This window comes from Dipodomys spectabilis, unplaced genomic scaffold (genome assembly GCF_019054845.1).
Source record: "Dipodomys spectabilis isolate Male_0828 unplaced genomic scaffold, ASM1905484v1 ptg000495l, whole genome shotgun sequence".
Taxonomy (NCBI): Eukaryota; Metazoa; Chordata; class Mammalia; order Rodentia; family Heteromyidae; genus Dipodomys; species Dipodomys spectabilis.
The window spans coordinates 464,732-479,995 of record NW_024871172.1 but is presented as its reverse complement, the minus strand read 5'-3'; the positions used below and the strand labels follow the sequence as shown (position 1 = coordinate 479,995).

The 15,264-nt window shown below is 50.5% G+C and overlaps 1 protein-coding gene across 4 annotated transcripts in view; it reads left to right on the top strand.

Annotated features, from left to right (window-relative positions):
• Positions 1-15,264, top strand: part of Mroh1 (maestro heat like repeat family member 1) — a 72,324-nt gene that overhangs the window by 25,349 nt on the left and 31,711 nt on the right. For all 4 annotated transcript variants that reach the window (XM_042669357.1, XM_042669358.1, XM_042669356.1 and 1 more), the window contains 6 exons: positions 1,793-1,944; positions 2,421-2,561; positions 2,831-2,923; positions 4,327-4,405; positions 5,683-5,796; positions 12,599-12,672. In XM_042669357.1, coding sequence (XP_042525291.1) covers positions 1,793-1,944; positions 2,421-2,561; positions 2,831-2,923; positions 4,327-4,405; positions 5,683-5,796; positions 12,599-12,672 — 653 coding nt within the window. The remainder of the gene's footprint in view (positions 1-1,792; positions 1,945-2,420; positions 2,562-2,830; positions 2,924-4,326; positions 4,406-5,682; positions 5,797-12,598; positions 12,673-15,264) is intronic.

Genomic DNA, 15,264 nt, shown 5'->3' with positions numbered 1-15,264 from the left:
TGAAGAAGAGTTTGCCATAAGAGCCACCATCTGTGGGGCTGGGAAAGAGGCTCTCAGGGTCTTGAGCCAGTGAGATGGGGTGCATCGCAGCCCGCAGTCCATAGCCAGTGTTAGGCCTGGAGTGTGGCCTTGAAAGGAGGACCACACTGTGAACTTTCCTCTGTGCATAAAAGTGCTGCCTGGCTCTAAAAAGCATCACTGCAGGGCTGGAGATGCATCTCAGCATTTCCCTTTGCCATAGGCCCTGCCAACCCAGAGCAAATGAAGACAGTTGCCTTGTTCTTTCTGATCCGAGGATGACATCACCTGCTAGTGTTAGTGGGATAGCTTTGGATCCATGAGTCAGGGCCACTTTGGCAGGACACAGTAGCCCTTGATGTTCTAACTAGCTCCAGAATGTGAAAAACAGATGGTCCTGCCTCAGTGGTCCCCTGGGGTTCTGTGATCTCTTCCTTGATCCAGGGCCCACCCCCGCAGATCATTAGCAGATCTTCACATGAGCCAGGTCCTTGCTTGATCTGTCACCTAGGCTCTGCAGAGCCTGGTGTAGGAGGCCACCGCCCAGGACTCCACTGTGCTAGTGGTGGTCTCAGGCTCCACACCCCAGCCACATTGCCCTGCTCTGACAGTCCTGGTGGTGGTGTCGGGCCTGCTGCCTGGCTCTGTGCTCCCTGCAGCTCCTCCACACCTCAGCCTGGGGTGAACACAAAACCTTTTGACAGTGTGTGGCTGGAGCCTGTCTGGGGGAGGGTGGGCTGATGCTACTTTGTTTTATCTGCACAGCAGAGGAGGGGGTAGAAGGCATTGCAGGAACGTTGACCTTCAACTTCCTGGGACCGCTGTAAGAAACCACAAAGGCTGGTAGCAGATGCTTCACTGTCTTAGTCTTAGTTCAGGAGGCCAGAAGTCCAGAAGAGGATGCTGATTCCTTTTGAGGGGCTCAGAAGAAGAAAATCTATTTCCTGTCTCTAACTGACTCTCTCAACACACTCTTTTTTGGTGGTGGTGGTACTGGGGCTTGCACCTCATGCTTGCAAGGCAGTTGCTTTACCAACTGAGCCACACTCACTCTCCCACTATGCTTTTGGATTTTTTTTTCAGAGAGGTTCTCACTTTTTGCCCAAGCCAGCCTTGCATCATAATCTTCCTACTTACCTATACCTCCTGCCTAGCTGGGATTATAGGCATGAACCACTATACCTGGCCTCTCCAGACCTCTAGTGATGGTTGTGGGTCCCTCTGCCTTAGTGCATCCTCTGATCTCTGCCCCTGTTGCACATGGCTGTCCTCACCCCTTTTTTCTCCCTCCCTCCCTCCCTCCCTCTCTCTCTCTCTCTCTTTCTCTCTTTCTTTCTTTTCTTTCTTTTTTGGCTAGTCCTGGGGCTTGAACTCAGGGCCTGGGCACTGTTCTGAGCTGCTTTAGCTCAAGGCTAGTGCTCTGCCACTTGAGCCACATGCATTTCTATGTATGTGGTACTGAGGGCTACATGCATGCTAGGCAAGCACTCTACCACTGCACCGCCATCCCAGCCTTTTCTCCTTTTCATACAGGCAATGTCCTATAGTGTTCAGGACCCTCCTCCTCTGTACAACCTGTCCTAAGTTCTATCTGCAGCTACCCTGTTTCCACACAAGGACACATGCTGAGTTTCCTGGAAGAACGTAAATTTGGGGAATCTTGGTCATCCTAGTGTGGTCCTAGGGTCTCCACTTGCCCAGTTGTTCAGGGATGCCCCTGGGCAGTAGGGAGCCGGCATGGCCCAGGTTCCATCCACTCCCTGGGCCATGTCAGCTCTCCAGCACTTCAGCGAGAGCACCCTGGAGTACTTGGCCAACCTGGACCAAGCCCCGGATCCCACCGTCAGGAAGGACGTCTTTGCCACTGACATCTTCAGCGCCTACGACATCCTTTTCCACCATTGGCTGCAGAGCCGAGATGCTAAGGTACTGTGGTGGCCCTACAGAGACCTGGAGCCTGGGCTTAACCTAGCTACCCCTCTCCTTCCCTAGGCCTGGCCCAGGCAGCAAGGGCTCTTGTGGTCTCTGCTCTGCTAGGTAGTCCCGAGTTGGGGAAAGCAGGCCAAGCCATCTGCCTCTGCCTGCTGCTATGGTGCTGTCCTCCATCTAGTGCCCTATCCATATCTGCTAGCCTGCTCTAGAGCTTGTCCTGTTCCCAAGAGCCTGTAGTCCCGAGGCTCAGTCATTGTGGTTCTTCTCTGGCTGCCCCTCTGCTTGGAAACTTGTGGGGCCGGGGGCAGCATTGCCTCCTTCCTGCCCCCAGCACTGTCCAGCCCTTTGCTAGGCCACCCTGTAGCCAGCCTCTAGCTACTGGATCTAAGCACTTCGTATCTTAGCACCATTAGGACCCACTGGTGCCTTTGTGTTTCCTCTAAATGGAAAAGCTCTGGTTGTCTCCTCAGCTTCGGCTTGCAGTAGTGGCAGCTCTTGGGCCCATGAGCCACCTACTGCCCAGTGAGAAACTGGAGGAGCAGCTTCCCAAGCTCCTCCCAGGAGTCCTCAGCCTCTATAAGAAGCATGCAGAGACTTTTCAAGTGTCCAAGGTATGCCCAGGGACCTGAGGACCCTCAAGTCGGGCCCATGGGGTGGCCCTGAGGTAGGACTGGGGGGGGGGGGTGAGGGTTGCCCCTTTGCATTTCTCTACCTTCTGTATCCTTTGGATTCTGGAGGTTAAGGGAGAGCCTTATTTGAGCTCCCAGGTAGGAGTCTGGGCCTCCGGGGCCTCTCCTTGTGGCCGGTATGCTGTCGTGGGTCCCACAGTCACCCTGGGAGGTAGGAGCTGGACTGAAGCCCTCTCCTCCCTGTCGAGCAGAGCCTGGGCCAGATCCTGGAGGCAGCAGTGAATGTGGGCAGCCGTACCTTGGAGGTTCAGCTCGATGCCCTTCTGGCGGCTCTGCATGTTCAGGTAGCTGCATGTTTAAGGCAGGCGGGGTGGATGGATAGATGAAGTGTTGCAGAGCTGGTCCCCTCAGGAGGTTCCCTCGTGAAGGGCGCGGGAAACATGATTGGGAGGTTCAGCCGTACAGGATCATGGAGTGAGCTTCCCTGAGGCGAGTGGGTAGCCCAGCAAGGTCCACATAGGCCACATGGAGCCCCACGTGGAAGTGGAAGGATTGGATGGCCTGCTAGGCCCAGTATGGCACTAGAGGCTGACTCAAGAGGCCTCAGAGAGAGTTGAGCATGCTCAGCAGCATACTGCTGTGTGGCAGTAGTCCAGAGAGGTCAGGTCCCTGACCTCTCTGGGTCCCTGAGGGTCTGAGCCAAAGGGCTGAGGGAGAGACCTGGGGGCTGCAGTTAGGTGTATCCAGCTGAGGAGCCTGGGTTCCAGGGCTGAGGGCAGGGCCCAGGGTTTGGAAGGTTCACTGTGGGAAGCATTCTGAGGGGAGGACTGCTAGATGCAGTGTGTGGAAGCACTTATGAGCCAGCAGTATAGCTGAGGGGCCATGGGACTTTGTGGGTGCGAGAGAAGAGGAGCAGGATGGTGGGCAGCACCGTGGTGGGCCCTCAAGGCTGCTCTGTGGGAGGTGGCGTGCACTCCCACCCCTGCCCGTTCCCCGCCCAGCTCCTTCATCAGTGCCATCCTGCCTTGCCACTTTTGTGGTGGTGGTGGAGCTTGAACTCTGGGCCTGGGCACTGTCCCTCAGCTCTTCAGCTTAGGCGATCACTCTACCCCTTGAGCCACAACACCACTTCCAGTTTTCTGGTGGTTTATTGGAGACAAGAGTCTCATGGATTTTCCTGCCCAGGCTGGCTTTGAATTAGGATCTTCAGATCTCAGCCTCCTGAGCAGCTAGGATTTTACGTATGAGCCACCAGCACCCCACTTCCTTCCTTTCTTTTTCTTCAAAAAAAAAATTCTGAATGAATGGAATCAGTAAGTGTTCTGACTTCAGCTGGTGGCTCTATGACTAGAAGTGCATTCTATGGCAGTATGAGACTTCCCTTTCTAATGAGATGTCCCTTAGGGTCTGTCTTTCTGCTGATAGAAGAGAGGGAGCTTTCCATTGAGGCTTGAGGGCCTGCCATGTGTCCCTGAGGTGCCGTCCCTTCCTTTCCCTAGCTGCCCGTGGCCAGAAGCTCAGAAGCCCTTCTGCTGATGAGCATATGTATTTTGTAGCTAGGGCCTGGGCATTCCTACTCCTAGGTGAGGAGGGGCTAGAAAGTGACCTTCCCAGAGCTCTGGGCTTAGCTCCTCAGCCCAGCACCAAGAGTGGACACATCTTTCTAGCACAAACAATCCCTGAAAATCTAGTGATTGCTTTCTATAGTGAGTGCTCTCTATAACCTCTGCCTTGCTTCCTGGAACAGATTTGTGTACCTGTGGAGTCCACTAGTCCCCTGGTGATGAGCAGCCAAAAGGAAGTTCTACGCTGCTTCACGGTACTGGGTGAGTAGCTGTGGTGGGGGAGGATCTGTGCACAATGTGGGCCTTGGAGGACATGCTGGGATCATTTACCCTCTGTGTAGTAGGAGGTAATAGCTGTACATGTTCGGAGGTGGGTGAAAGGGCTCTTTCATTAGGCACTGGTGCCCATTCCCTGAGCTCAAGTCCTAGGATCAGTACAGAGAGAGAAAAAAATGACTTGACCAAAAAAAGAAAAGAAAAGAAAAGGCTCTTTCTACCTCTGTCTGAGGGTTCAGGAACCACAGCTAGGGTCTGTCCTCAGTGGAAACCCTATGCACCTGTCACCACGGGCATGCACTTGCTGGCCTTGATCCTGTCCTTCCCCCGCCCAGCCTCTGTCCTTCTTCCATGGCCTGCTCCTTTGCACCTCTCACTCTGGCTTCTGGTCAGCACATGACTGCCTCACCCTGGCCATCAGTGTGGCGTCCCTGACAGCTAGAGATAGTGTTGTCAGTCAGTGCCACCATTGGTGCCAGAGGTCTCAGCAGAGCACTGGTCCACCAGCCCCATCCCTGGCCGCTGCACCTGCTCAGGGCCTGGTCAGGCAGACACACAGGACCTTCTAGCTGTCTCAGGCCAGTGGCATCATCATCCACCCAGGCCCAGGAGGGCGGGGAGGCCAAGAGACTGTTCACCTGGCCCTAGGTGTGGTCAGGGGGAAAACATGTCTGACTGATTTGCAAAGGTGAAGGAACCTGACAAGGTTGTTGCTGGAAAGTCGCCATTAGCAGCAGTCAGAGGTCCAGGCTAGTGGCCTGTAGTATAGTGTGGCCTGCTTTGGTCCTGTGGAGGCGAAGAGTGTGTGTGTGTGTGTGTGTGTGTGTGCATGTGTGCGTACGCACGTGCATGTGTGCATGCACTGAAGTAATTACCCAACTATAGACCAGGTTGGAGCCAGTATGGACACTGAGAGACCCCTTGTGGGCTCCCCATGAGTTTGGGAAGCTAAAATGGCTCCCACATCCTTCTAGGTCCTGAGTCTGAGTCTAGGTGCACTATATATTACTGACCTACCTGTGCCAGGTCTGCCTGAGTTCCAACTCCTCATCTTTAGATGAGCACCCCAAGAAGGCCTCAAGGTGTAGCTGATTGGCCAGGGAGTTACAACTTCCCACAATCCCCACAGTGAGTCTTTGCTCCTCCTTGGTGCTGGGAAACTCTAGGTACAGTATGATCAAGACAGACAAACTTGAGTACAGGCATAGAGCAAGGAACAGAGACCATTAGGAGCAGTGCCTGACATGCGTGTTGCTCTGTAGCCTGCTGCTCACCTGACCGCCTGCTGGCCTTTTTGCTGCCCAGGCTGGACACCAATAATGAGAGGCTCCGTGTGGGCACCCTACAGATCCTGAGGCACGTCATCAACTCAGCCGGTGAGTGTACCTATGGGCATGCACCTACACAAGCTGTGTCCTAGGTGAGGTTGGGCCAGGAAAGTTGGATGGGTACTAGTCATCTTTTACTTGAAAAGGCACTGAGCTTTAAATTCTTCTTTTTTATTTTGGTGGTTCTGGGAATTGAACCCTTGGCCGTGTGCATGCTGGGCAAGTGTTCTGCTGTTGAGCTACACCCTCAACCCTAAATTTTCTGCTACAAGGCTACTTGATGAGCCTTCTGCCTGGAAAAGGTGGTCACCTGTTTCCATCTGTCTTTGTGCTTCATACCCTCTTACAGGAGGGGTGTTAGAATAGGAGGCTGAGCAAGGTGGAGCCCCTTGCTGAGGCTCATCTGGCAGTAGCACTCTACCCAATAGCACTAGAAATTGAATTTTCATGATGTTGTTGTTGTTCTTTTTTTTTTTTTTTTGTATACCTACTAGAGTTTGAACTCAGGATCTTGAGTCTCTCTGCATTTTGGCTCAAGGCTGGTGCTCTGTCACTTGAGCCACAGCTCCACTTCTGGTGTTTTAGTGGTTAATTGGAGATAATTGTTACAGACTTCCTGTCTGGACTAGTTTCAAATCACGTTCCTTACTCAGATCTCAGCCTCCTAAGTAGCTAGGATTATAGGCATGAATCACTGGTACCTGGCTCAGTTCCGAGTTTATATTGGTTAATTTTGAGTCTTGAAGATTTTTCTGTTTGGGCTAGCTTTGAATTATCCTCAGATCTCAGCCTTCTGAGTAGCTAAGATTACCAGCATGAGCCAATGGTGCCCAGCTTGTTTTAAATTTTTTTATTTTGAAATATAGCTCATGTATAGAAAAAAATTCAGCCAGGTGCTGGTGGCTCATGCCTATAATCCTAGCTACCCAAGAGGCTGAGATCTGAGGATCTCGGTTCAAAGCTAGCCTGGGCAGGAAAGTCTGAGAGATTCTTTTATCTCTAACTAACCACCAGAAAACCGGAAGTGGTGCTGTGGCTTAAGTGGTAGAGTGCTTGCCTTGAGCTGAAAAGCTCAGGGACATTGCCCAGGCCCAGAGTTCAAACCCCACAACCGACAAAAAAAAAAAAGACAGATATATTATTACATAATAAATATTAATAAATATACAATTGGTGGGTGTTGGTGGCTCATTCCTGTAATCCTTGCTACATAGAAGCCTAAGATCCTGAGGATTGGTGTTCAGAACTAGTCTGGGCAGAAAAGTCTGTGAGACTCTTAGCTCCAATTTAGCAGCAAAAAGTAGGAAGTGGAGGTTTGGCTGAAGTGGTAGATTGCCAGATGAGTGAAGAAAAAAAACAAATCAAGAGTGCAAAACCTGAGTTCAAGTCCCAGTACCAGCAAAAGATAAAATAATAAGATAAACATGCAGTGATCTCTGAAGAAGGCGTCCACCGTTAGCACTGCAGCTTCCAAGTTCTGCATCACTGGGCCTTCCAAGCTCCCACCTGGCTAGGGAGCCCAGTTATGTAGGCACCTTTAAAACAAATGTGGTGGAACCAGGGTTTCAATGCTTTGCTTTTCTTTCTTTTCTTTTTTTGGGGGGGGTGAGGGGGAGTTCGGTCATGGGCTTGAACTCTGGGCCTGGGCCTTGTCCTTTAGCTCTTCAGCTCAAGGCTACACTCTACTACTTGAGCCACAGCACAGCTTCCGGCTTTTTCTGCTTATGTGGTACTGAGGAATCAAACCCAGGGCCTCATGCATAAAAGGCAAGTGCTCTACAACTGAGCCACCTTCCCAGCCCCAGATTTCAATTTTTTTTTTTGTTGGTCGTGGGGCTTGAACTCTGGGCCTGGGCGCTGTCTCTCAGCTCTTCAGCTCAAGGCGAGCGCTCTACCACTTGAGCTACAGCGCCACTTCCAGTTTTCTGGTGGTTTATTGGAGATAGGAGTCTCACAGTCTCTCCTGCCCGGGCTGGCTTTGAACCACGATCCTCAGATCTCAGCCTCTTGAGTAGCTAGGATTACTGGCGTGAGCCACCAGCGCCCGGCTCAGATTTCAATTCTTAAATGATCTCTTTACACATAATTTTGACATACATATATGACAAAACAGATTAAAATTTACGTACTAGATTAGCCAAAGTTTTTTCAATGCTGGTCCTGGGGAAGAGAATAGAATAGCCCCTCTTGTCAGGTGCCAGTGGCTTACGACTGTAATACTAGCCACTCAGGAGGTTGACATCTAAGGATTGAGGTTTGAAGCCAGTCTAGATAGCATGGTCTGAGATATGCTTATCTCCAGTTAACAACAAAAAGCCAGAAGTAGAACTGTGACTGAAATGGTGTAGCACTAGCCTTGAGCAAGAGAGGTGGGCTGGGAAGGTGGCTCAGTGGTAGAGCGCTTGCCTTGCATGCCTGAGGCCCTGGGTTCGATTCCTCAGCACCACATAAGCAAAAAGAAAAAAGCCGGAAGTGGTGCTGTGGCTCAAGTGGTAGAGCACTAGCCTTGAGCTGAAGAGCTGAGGGACAGCGCCCAGGCCCAGAGTTGAGTCCCCACGACCAGACCCAAAAAAAAAAAAAAAGATAAAAAAAAAAAAAAAGACAAAAGAGGCTCAGGGACAGTGTGAAGGCCCTGAGTTCAAGCTGTAGGACTAGCAAAATAAATAAATAAATAGGGTCTGGGAAGGTGGGTCAGTGGTAGAGCACTTGCCTTGCATGCATGAGGCCCTGGGTTTGATTCCTCAGCACCACATAAGCAAACAAAAAAAAAGCCGGAAGTGGCGCGACTGGACCCCCCCCTAAAAAAATAATCCTCCCTTGTAAAAGGGGGTATAGTAGGAGTGGAGCTTAACTTCTGAGTCCTTCCCTTTGTGGTATGATTTTCTCATCTCCTCGCCTATCCTGTCTCAGTACATCCAGTTGTTTTTATCCCTTTCTCATGAGGACTAAGCTACAAAGGGCAGGGCTGCACGTGCCTTGCTGTATGTCTGAGCTGAGCGCTCTATAGAGGACTTGGCAGGTGCTTGGCCTTCATCCATTGGAAGAAGTAATAAATAATAAAAGATTGCCAACCAAACATACCACATGTTAAACATCATGTGTGGCAAGATGACCATGGCTTTTTTTCTTTGGACTTTTTATGGTTATTTTGAACCTTCAGAGACACGGGGCTGGGGCAGAAGTCCTCTGGCCTTTTGCCAGAGGTACAGCTTCAGCCTGTGCTTTCATGAAGGGCCCTCCCGAGCCCGGTCCTGTGTCCCTCATGTCCTCCTTTGTGTTCTTCTGGGAGGCGCCTGCTCAAAGCTCATGCCTATTTTTCTTTTCTTTTTTTTTTTGGGGGGGGGTCCATCATGGGGCTTTACCTCGGGGCCCGGGCACTGTCCCTGAGCTCTTTTGCTCAAGGCTAGCTCTTTACCACTTTGAGCCTGTTGTTAACCACAACCAGGGGTTGTGGTTGCACAATGGGAGAAGAACTGAGAAAGGAGAGAGAGGGTAGGAAAGCGGGCAGCAGTGTGTCCTGCGTTCACCAGCTTCTGAAGCCTGAGCTCCCGCTAGGAAGCTCATTTATTTAGCTCAGTACCGGGTGACCACAGGTACGTGAAGAAACCAAAGTATCAGTCTGTGGTTATGACCATTGGCATGAGGTCTGGTTTGTATGCATAGTGATAACTGACTTCCTGGTACTTAGGGAGCAGAGGGGAGCAATATACTTTCTTTTTTTTTTTTTTTTTGGTCCGGTCGTGGGGCTTGAACTCTGGGCCTGGACACTGTCCCTCAGCTCTTCAGCTCAAGGCTAGCGCTCTACCACTTGAGCCACAGAGCCACTTCCAGCTTTTTCTATGTATGTGGTACTGAGGAATCAAACCCATGGCTTCATGCATGCTAGGCAAGCGCTCTACCACTGAGCCACCTTCCCAGCCTGCCTATTTCGTTGTTTGTTCTCCTCCTCCTCCTCCTCCTCCTCCTTTTTCTGAGAATGCATTTTATATTTTATTTACATTTTAAGACCAACTTTAATCTCAAAAGTCACATATTTTGCCAGGCTCTGTGGCTCCCACTTGTAATTCCAGCTACCTATGAGGTTGAGATCTGTGGCCTGAGATTCTAAGGCAGCTGGGTATCTCCAATTAACAAGCAAGAAAAACTGGTCTGGGGGCTGGGAATGAGGTTTAGTGGTAGAGTGCTCCCCTAGGATGTGTGAAGCCCTGTGTTTGATTCCTTGGGTTTGATTCCTCAGTACCACATACACAGAAAAAGCTGGAAGTGGTGCTGGGGCTCAAATGGTAGAGTGCTAGCTAGCCTTGAGCAAAAGAAGTTCAGGGACAATGCCCAGGCCCTGAGTTCAAGCCCCATCACTGGAAAAAAAATGGACTGGAAGTATGGTTCTAGTGGTAGAGTCCAGCCATTACCAAAAAAGCTGAGGGAGAATGTGAGGTCCTCAGTTCAAGCCCTGAGATAAAGCCCAGGTATCAGCACCAAATAAATAAGTATCTATACCTATTTCCTTTTTGTTGACTACACTTAAATGCATGGTTTATTGAAGACTATGAATAAATATTAGTCATGATTGTTATATGGAACATAGGAACAGCACTTAACAGAGCATCTTTCTTTGTGTGCAGGTTCTGGGACCTGAACTCAGCTAGAGTGCTGTCCCTGAGCCACATTACAAGCATGTGTTACCACTGCCCAGCTCCCAGTATTTGTGGTGGTGGTGGTGTGTATGTGTATGCGCACATGTGCTAGTGCTATGGCTTGAACTCAGGGCCTAGACAGGGTCCCTGATCTTTTATGCTCAAGGCCAGTGCTCTGCCACTTGAGCCACAATTCCATTTCCTTCTCTTTTTTGGTAGTTATTTGGAGGCTGGCTTCAAACTATGATCCTCAGATCTCAGCTTCCTGAGTAGGATTACAGGTATGGGCCATTGGTGCCTTGGCCCCAACATCTTTTTTTGTTTGTTTTTTTTGTTGGTTGTGGGGCTTGAACTCTGGGCCTGGTCACTGTTCCTCAGCTCTTCAGCTCAAGGCTAACGCTCTACCACTTGAGCCACTGCACCACTTCCGATTTTCTGGTGGTTTATTGGAGATAAGAGTCTTACAGGGTTTCCTGCCCAGGCTGGCTTTGAATTGTGATCCTCAGATCTCAGCCTCCTGAGGAGCTAGGATTACAGGCGTGAGCCCCCGTCGCCCCCTCATATTTTTGATATTACTAATAATCAGTCAATCTCAATTTTTGATTTTCAATGTCGTTACTTTGTAACAACATCCATTATGCCTGCCACTTTAACTCTCACTAAGATGGATCTAGCATACTATTTCTTTTACTCCTTCTTAAGATTTCACATTCAAGAAATGCGCACATTGGGGCTGGGAAGGTGGTTCAGTGGTAGAGTGCTTGCCTTGCATACATGAGGCCCTGGGTTCGATTCCTCAGCACCACATAAGCAGAAAAAAAAGCCAGAAGTGGCTCTGTGGCTCGAGTGGTAGAGTGCTAGCCTTGAGCTGAAGAGCTGAGGGATAGCGCCTAGGCCCAGAGTTCAGGCCCCATGACTGGAGAAAAAAAAAAGAAATGCACACATTAAGCCAGGCACAGATGGCTCACGCCTGTAATTTGAGCTACTCAGGAGGCTGAGATCTGAGGATCATGGTTCAAAGCCAGCCCAGGCTGGGAAGTTGGCTAGACTCTTGTCTCCAATTAACCACCAGAAAACTGGAAGTGGCACCGTGGCTCAAGTGGTAGGGTGCAATTCTTGAGCTGAAGCACTGAGGGACAGAGCCTAGGCCCAGAGTTCAAGACCCAAAACTGACAAAAAAAAAAAAAAGAAATGCACACATTTTTTTTCTTTTCTTTTCTTTTCTTTTTCTTTCTTGGGTCCGGTTGTGGGGCCTGAACTCTGGGCCTGGGTGCTGTCCCTCAGTGCTTCAGCTCAAGAATTGCACCCTACCACTTGAGCCACAGTGCCACTTCCGGCTTTTTTCTTTTTGCTTATGTGGTGCTGAGGAATCGAACCCAGGGCCTCAGGCATGCAAGGCAAGCACTCTACCACTGAGCCACCTTCCCAGCCCCTTCTTTTCTTTTCTTTTCTTTTCTTTTTTGTCGGTCATGGGGCTTGAACTCTGGGCTTGGGTGCTGTCCCTGTGCTCTTCAGCTCAAGGTGAGTGCTCTACTGCTTGAGTCACAGTGCCACTTCTGGTTTTCTGGTGGTTTATTGGAGATAAGAGTCTCATGGACTTCCTGCCTGGGCTGGCTTTGAACCTCGATCCTCAGATCTCAGCCTCCTGAGTAGCTAGGATGACAGGTGTGAGCCACTGGGCGCCCAGCTCCCACTTCCAGTTTTATAGTGCTTAGTTGGAGATAATAGTCTCATGGACTTTTCTCCCCAGTCTAGCTTCAAGCCACAATCCTTAGCCTACTAGATTAAGGCATGAGCTACCAGCACCTGGCACTTTTAGCTTTTTTTTTTTTTTTCGGTGGTCCAGTCGTGGGGCCTGAACTCTGGGCCTGGGCGCTGTCCCTCAGCTCTTCAGCTCAAGGCTAGCACTTCCGGCCTTTTTTTTTCTGCTTATGTGGTGCTGAGGAATCGAACCCAGGGCCTCATGCATGCAAGGCAAGTGCTCTACCACTGAGCCACCTTCCTAGCCCCACTTTTAGCTTTTTAATTGGGTAAAATTACGTTATTTTGGCAGAAAATTATTTGTTTTTTAGATGACATGGGCTTATTCCCCATCTTCTTCCCACGTGGAAATCAAGGCAGGGCTGGATCTCTTGAAACACAGACCTTAGTGGAGGCGGATGCAATGGCTGGTCTTCTCTTAGTGGAGACTGAGTTGTCTTTATCATTTCCTGCAGCTGCTCAAATGGAAGTTAAGAAACCCTTCATCCTGTCTTCCATGAAGCTTCCTCTTCTGGACACTAACAGCAAGGTAAGCTGGACAAGTCAGCCCAGTCTTCAGCAAGAACAGACTTAGAGAGAGCGTCCAAAGAGAGTGGCCAGGCAGGACTGAAAAAGCCTCACCTCGCCAGTCACTGGCACAGACCCAGGGGTATGCACACGCTCAGTGTGACTAGCACCTTTCCATACCATGCCTTGACACAGAGCACAGCTACCTCCCAGCTGGTGTCTGTCAGGCTCAGGGTCCCCAGCACTTCTCTCAGGTTCAGCCCTTTACCAGTGTTTTGTGAACCCAGGAAGCAGTTACACTCGTGGTAGTTTATTACAGGGAAAACATAGCGGTTAAAATAAGCTGGGGAAAGCTGGGCACTGGTGGCTCACACCTGTAATCCTAGCTACTCAGGAGGCTGAGATCTGAGGATCATGGTTCAAAGCTAGCCCGGGCAGGAAAGTCTGTGAAACTCTTATCTCCAATAAACCACCAGAAAACCAGAAGTGGTGCTGTAGCTCAAGTGGTAGAGCGCTAGCTTGGAGCTGAAGAGCTGAGGGACAGCGCCCAGGCCCAGAGTTCAAGGCCCACCACCGACCAAAAAAAAAAAAAAGCTGGGGAGCTGGGCATAGTGACCTAACCCTCCCATGCCAGTGCTTTCTGGGCAGAGCCAGGAGGGTCACAGCTTTGTGGCCAGCCTGGGCTACGTCATAAGACCCCATCTTAAAAACAAAGCTGGGGCCTGAACTCTGGGCCTGGGCACTGTCCCTCAGCTCTTCAGCTGTAGACTAGCCCTCTACCACTTGAGCCACAGCCCCACTTCTGGCTTTTTCTGCTTATGTGGTGCTGAGGAATCGAACTGAAGGCCTAATGCATGTAAGGTAAGCGCTCTACCACTGAGCCACCTTCCCAGCCCCAAGTGGCTCACACTTTTTTTTTTTTTTTGCTAGTTCTGGGGCTTGAACTCAGGGTCTGGGCGCTGTCCCTCAGCTCTTCAGCTCATGGCTAGCACTCTACTACTTGAGCACAGTGCCACTTCTGGCTTTTTCTACTTATGTGGTGCTGAGGAATTGAACCCAGGGCCTCGTGCATACAAGGCAAGCATTCTACCACTGAGCTACCTTCCCAGCCTGTGGCTCACACTTGTAATCCTAGCTACTTAGAAGGCTGAGATCTGAGGACTGTGGTTCAAAGCCAACCTGGGCAGGAAAATATGTGAGACTTATCTCCAATTAACCACCAGAAAACTGAAATGGAACTGTGGCTCAAAGTAGTAGAGCACCAGCCTTGAGCAAAAAAATATCAGGGACAGCTCAAAAAAAGAAAAAGAGAGAAAGAAAGAAAGAAAATAAATCCCACCAAAAACAAAAAAAAGCCAGGGGAAGTCTAGGAAGATCAGACCTGCCGTTGTCCTTGGGCTTGGGTAGGGGCCATGCCAAGCACACGCTCTCTGCCCTGCCCATACCATGGGTGAGAACACGTAGAAGCGTTTCTGACCAAGGCTGCTCCTCAGCCTTGGAGTCCTGAGTGCTCCCTGGAGCCCTGTCCTATACACCTGCCTGATCACCCACGTGGCTGTACTCTGCTTCCAGTCCCCCTGGGGCTCATGCCACATGACTCGAGGCCTCACATTATGGACCATGTAGTGTGGCTCCATGTCAGTGGCTGTTCTTACTATGTAGGATATCGCAAGGCTGTACCAAATCCTCCCCCCAGAATCCCAGGCCAAGGTCTAGGAAAGCTGGGTCCTTCAGGGCCCAGGCTAGCTGAGCACCACCATGTTCACAGGGCTTGCTTGTTCCAGGCAGCAGTGGCCTGGCTCTGTCTAAGGTTGCTGAAGCCTTTGAGTGACTGGCCCACTCCTTGGGACCTTATGCCTCTATTGTGTTTACCTGGAAGCTACCGACACAGATCCTAAGTCACAACCCGTGATCCCTCATACTCAGGGTGGTTCTCCACACTCTCTGCAAGGCTTTGCAGGAGGCTTGTTACAAGTGTCTGAACTGTGTGACAGTTCTTAGTTTTAAGGGGGCAAATGCATGCTTAGGTTGGACAATCAGCTGCCAGTACAGATCCCCTTGTTCCCAGATACCCATGTAAGACTCACGTGTCACTGGGGTAGACATGAGTAGGGAATGGACTAAGAGGTCTCCTTTTTGGGGGGTGGGGTGGGGGTGGTGTCTGTTGTGGGGCTTGAACTTGGTCTGGGCACTGTCCCTGAACTTTTTAGCTCAAGGCTAGTACCCTACCACTTGAGGCACAGCTTTATTTCTGGCTTTTCTTGGTGATTAATTGGATATGAGAGTCTCAAGGACTTTCCTACCTGGGGTGACTTTGAACTTTGATCCTGAGATCTCAGCCTACTGAGTAGCTAGGATTGCAGTTGTGAGCCACCTGGTTTTGACACCTAGATTTGGAGCAGTTATATTTGACCTGTGATCCCAGAAGCAGAAGCATGCCCAGGAAAAGGAATATCCTGGGGGTGGGGACAGAAGCTAGCATAGGTGTGCTGACGCTGGGCTGGGAGGGCAGAGGAGAGGCTGGCTTGGTGGAAGGGCTGGCTGTGATCATCTTTGACTGGCTGTGTGTTTATGTCATTGGGTGTTACTGGCTGGGGATGGACCTGTAGGCTGA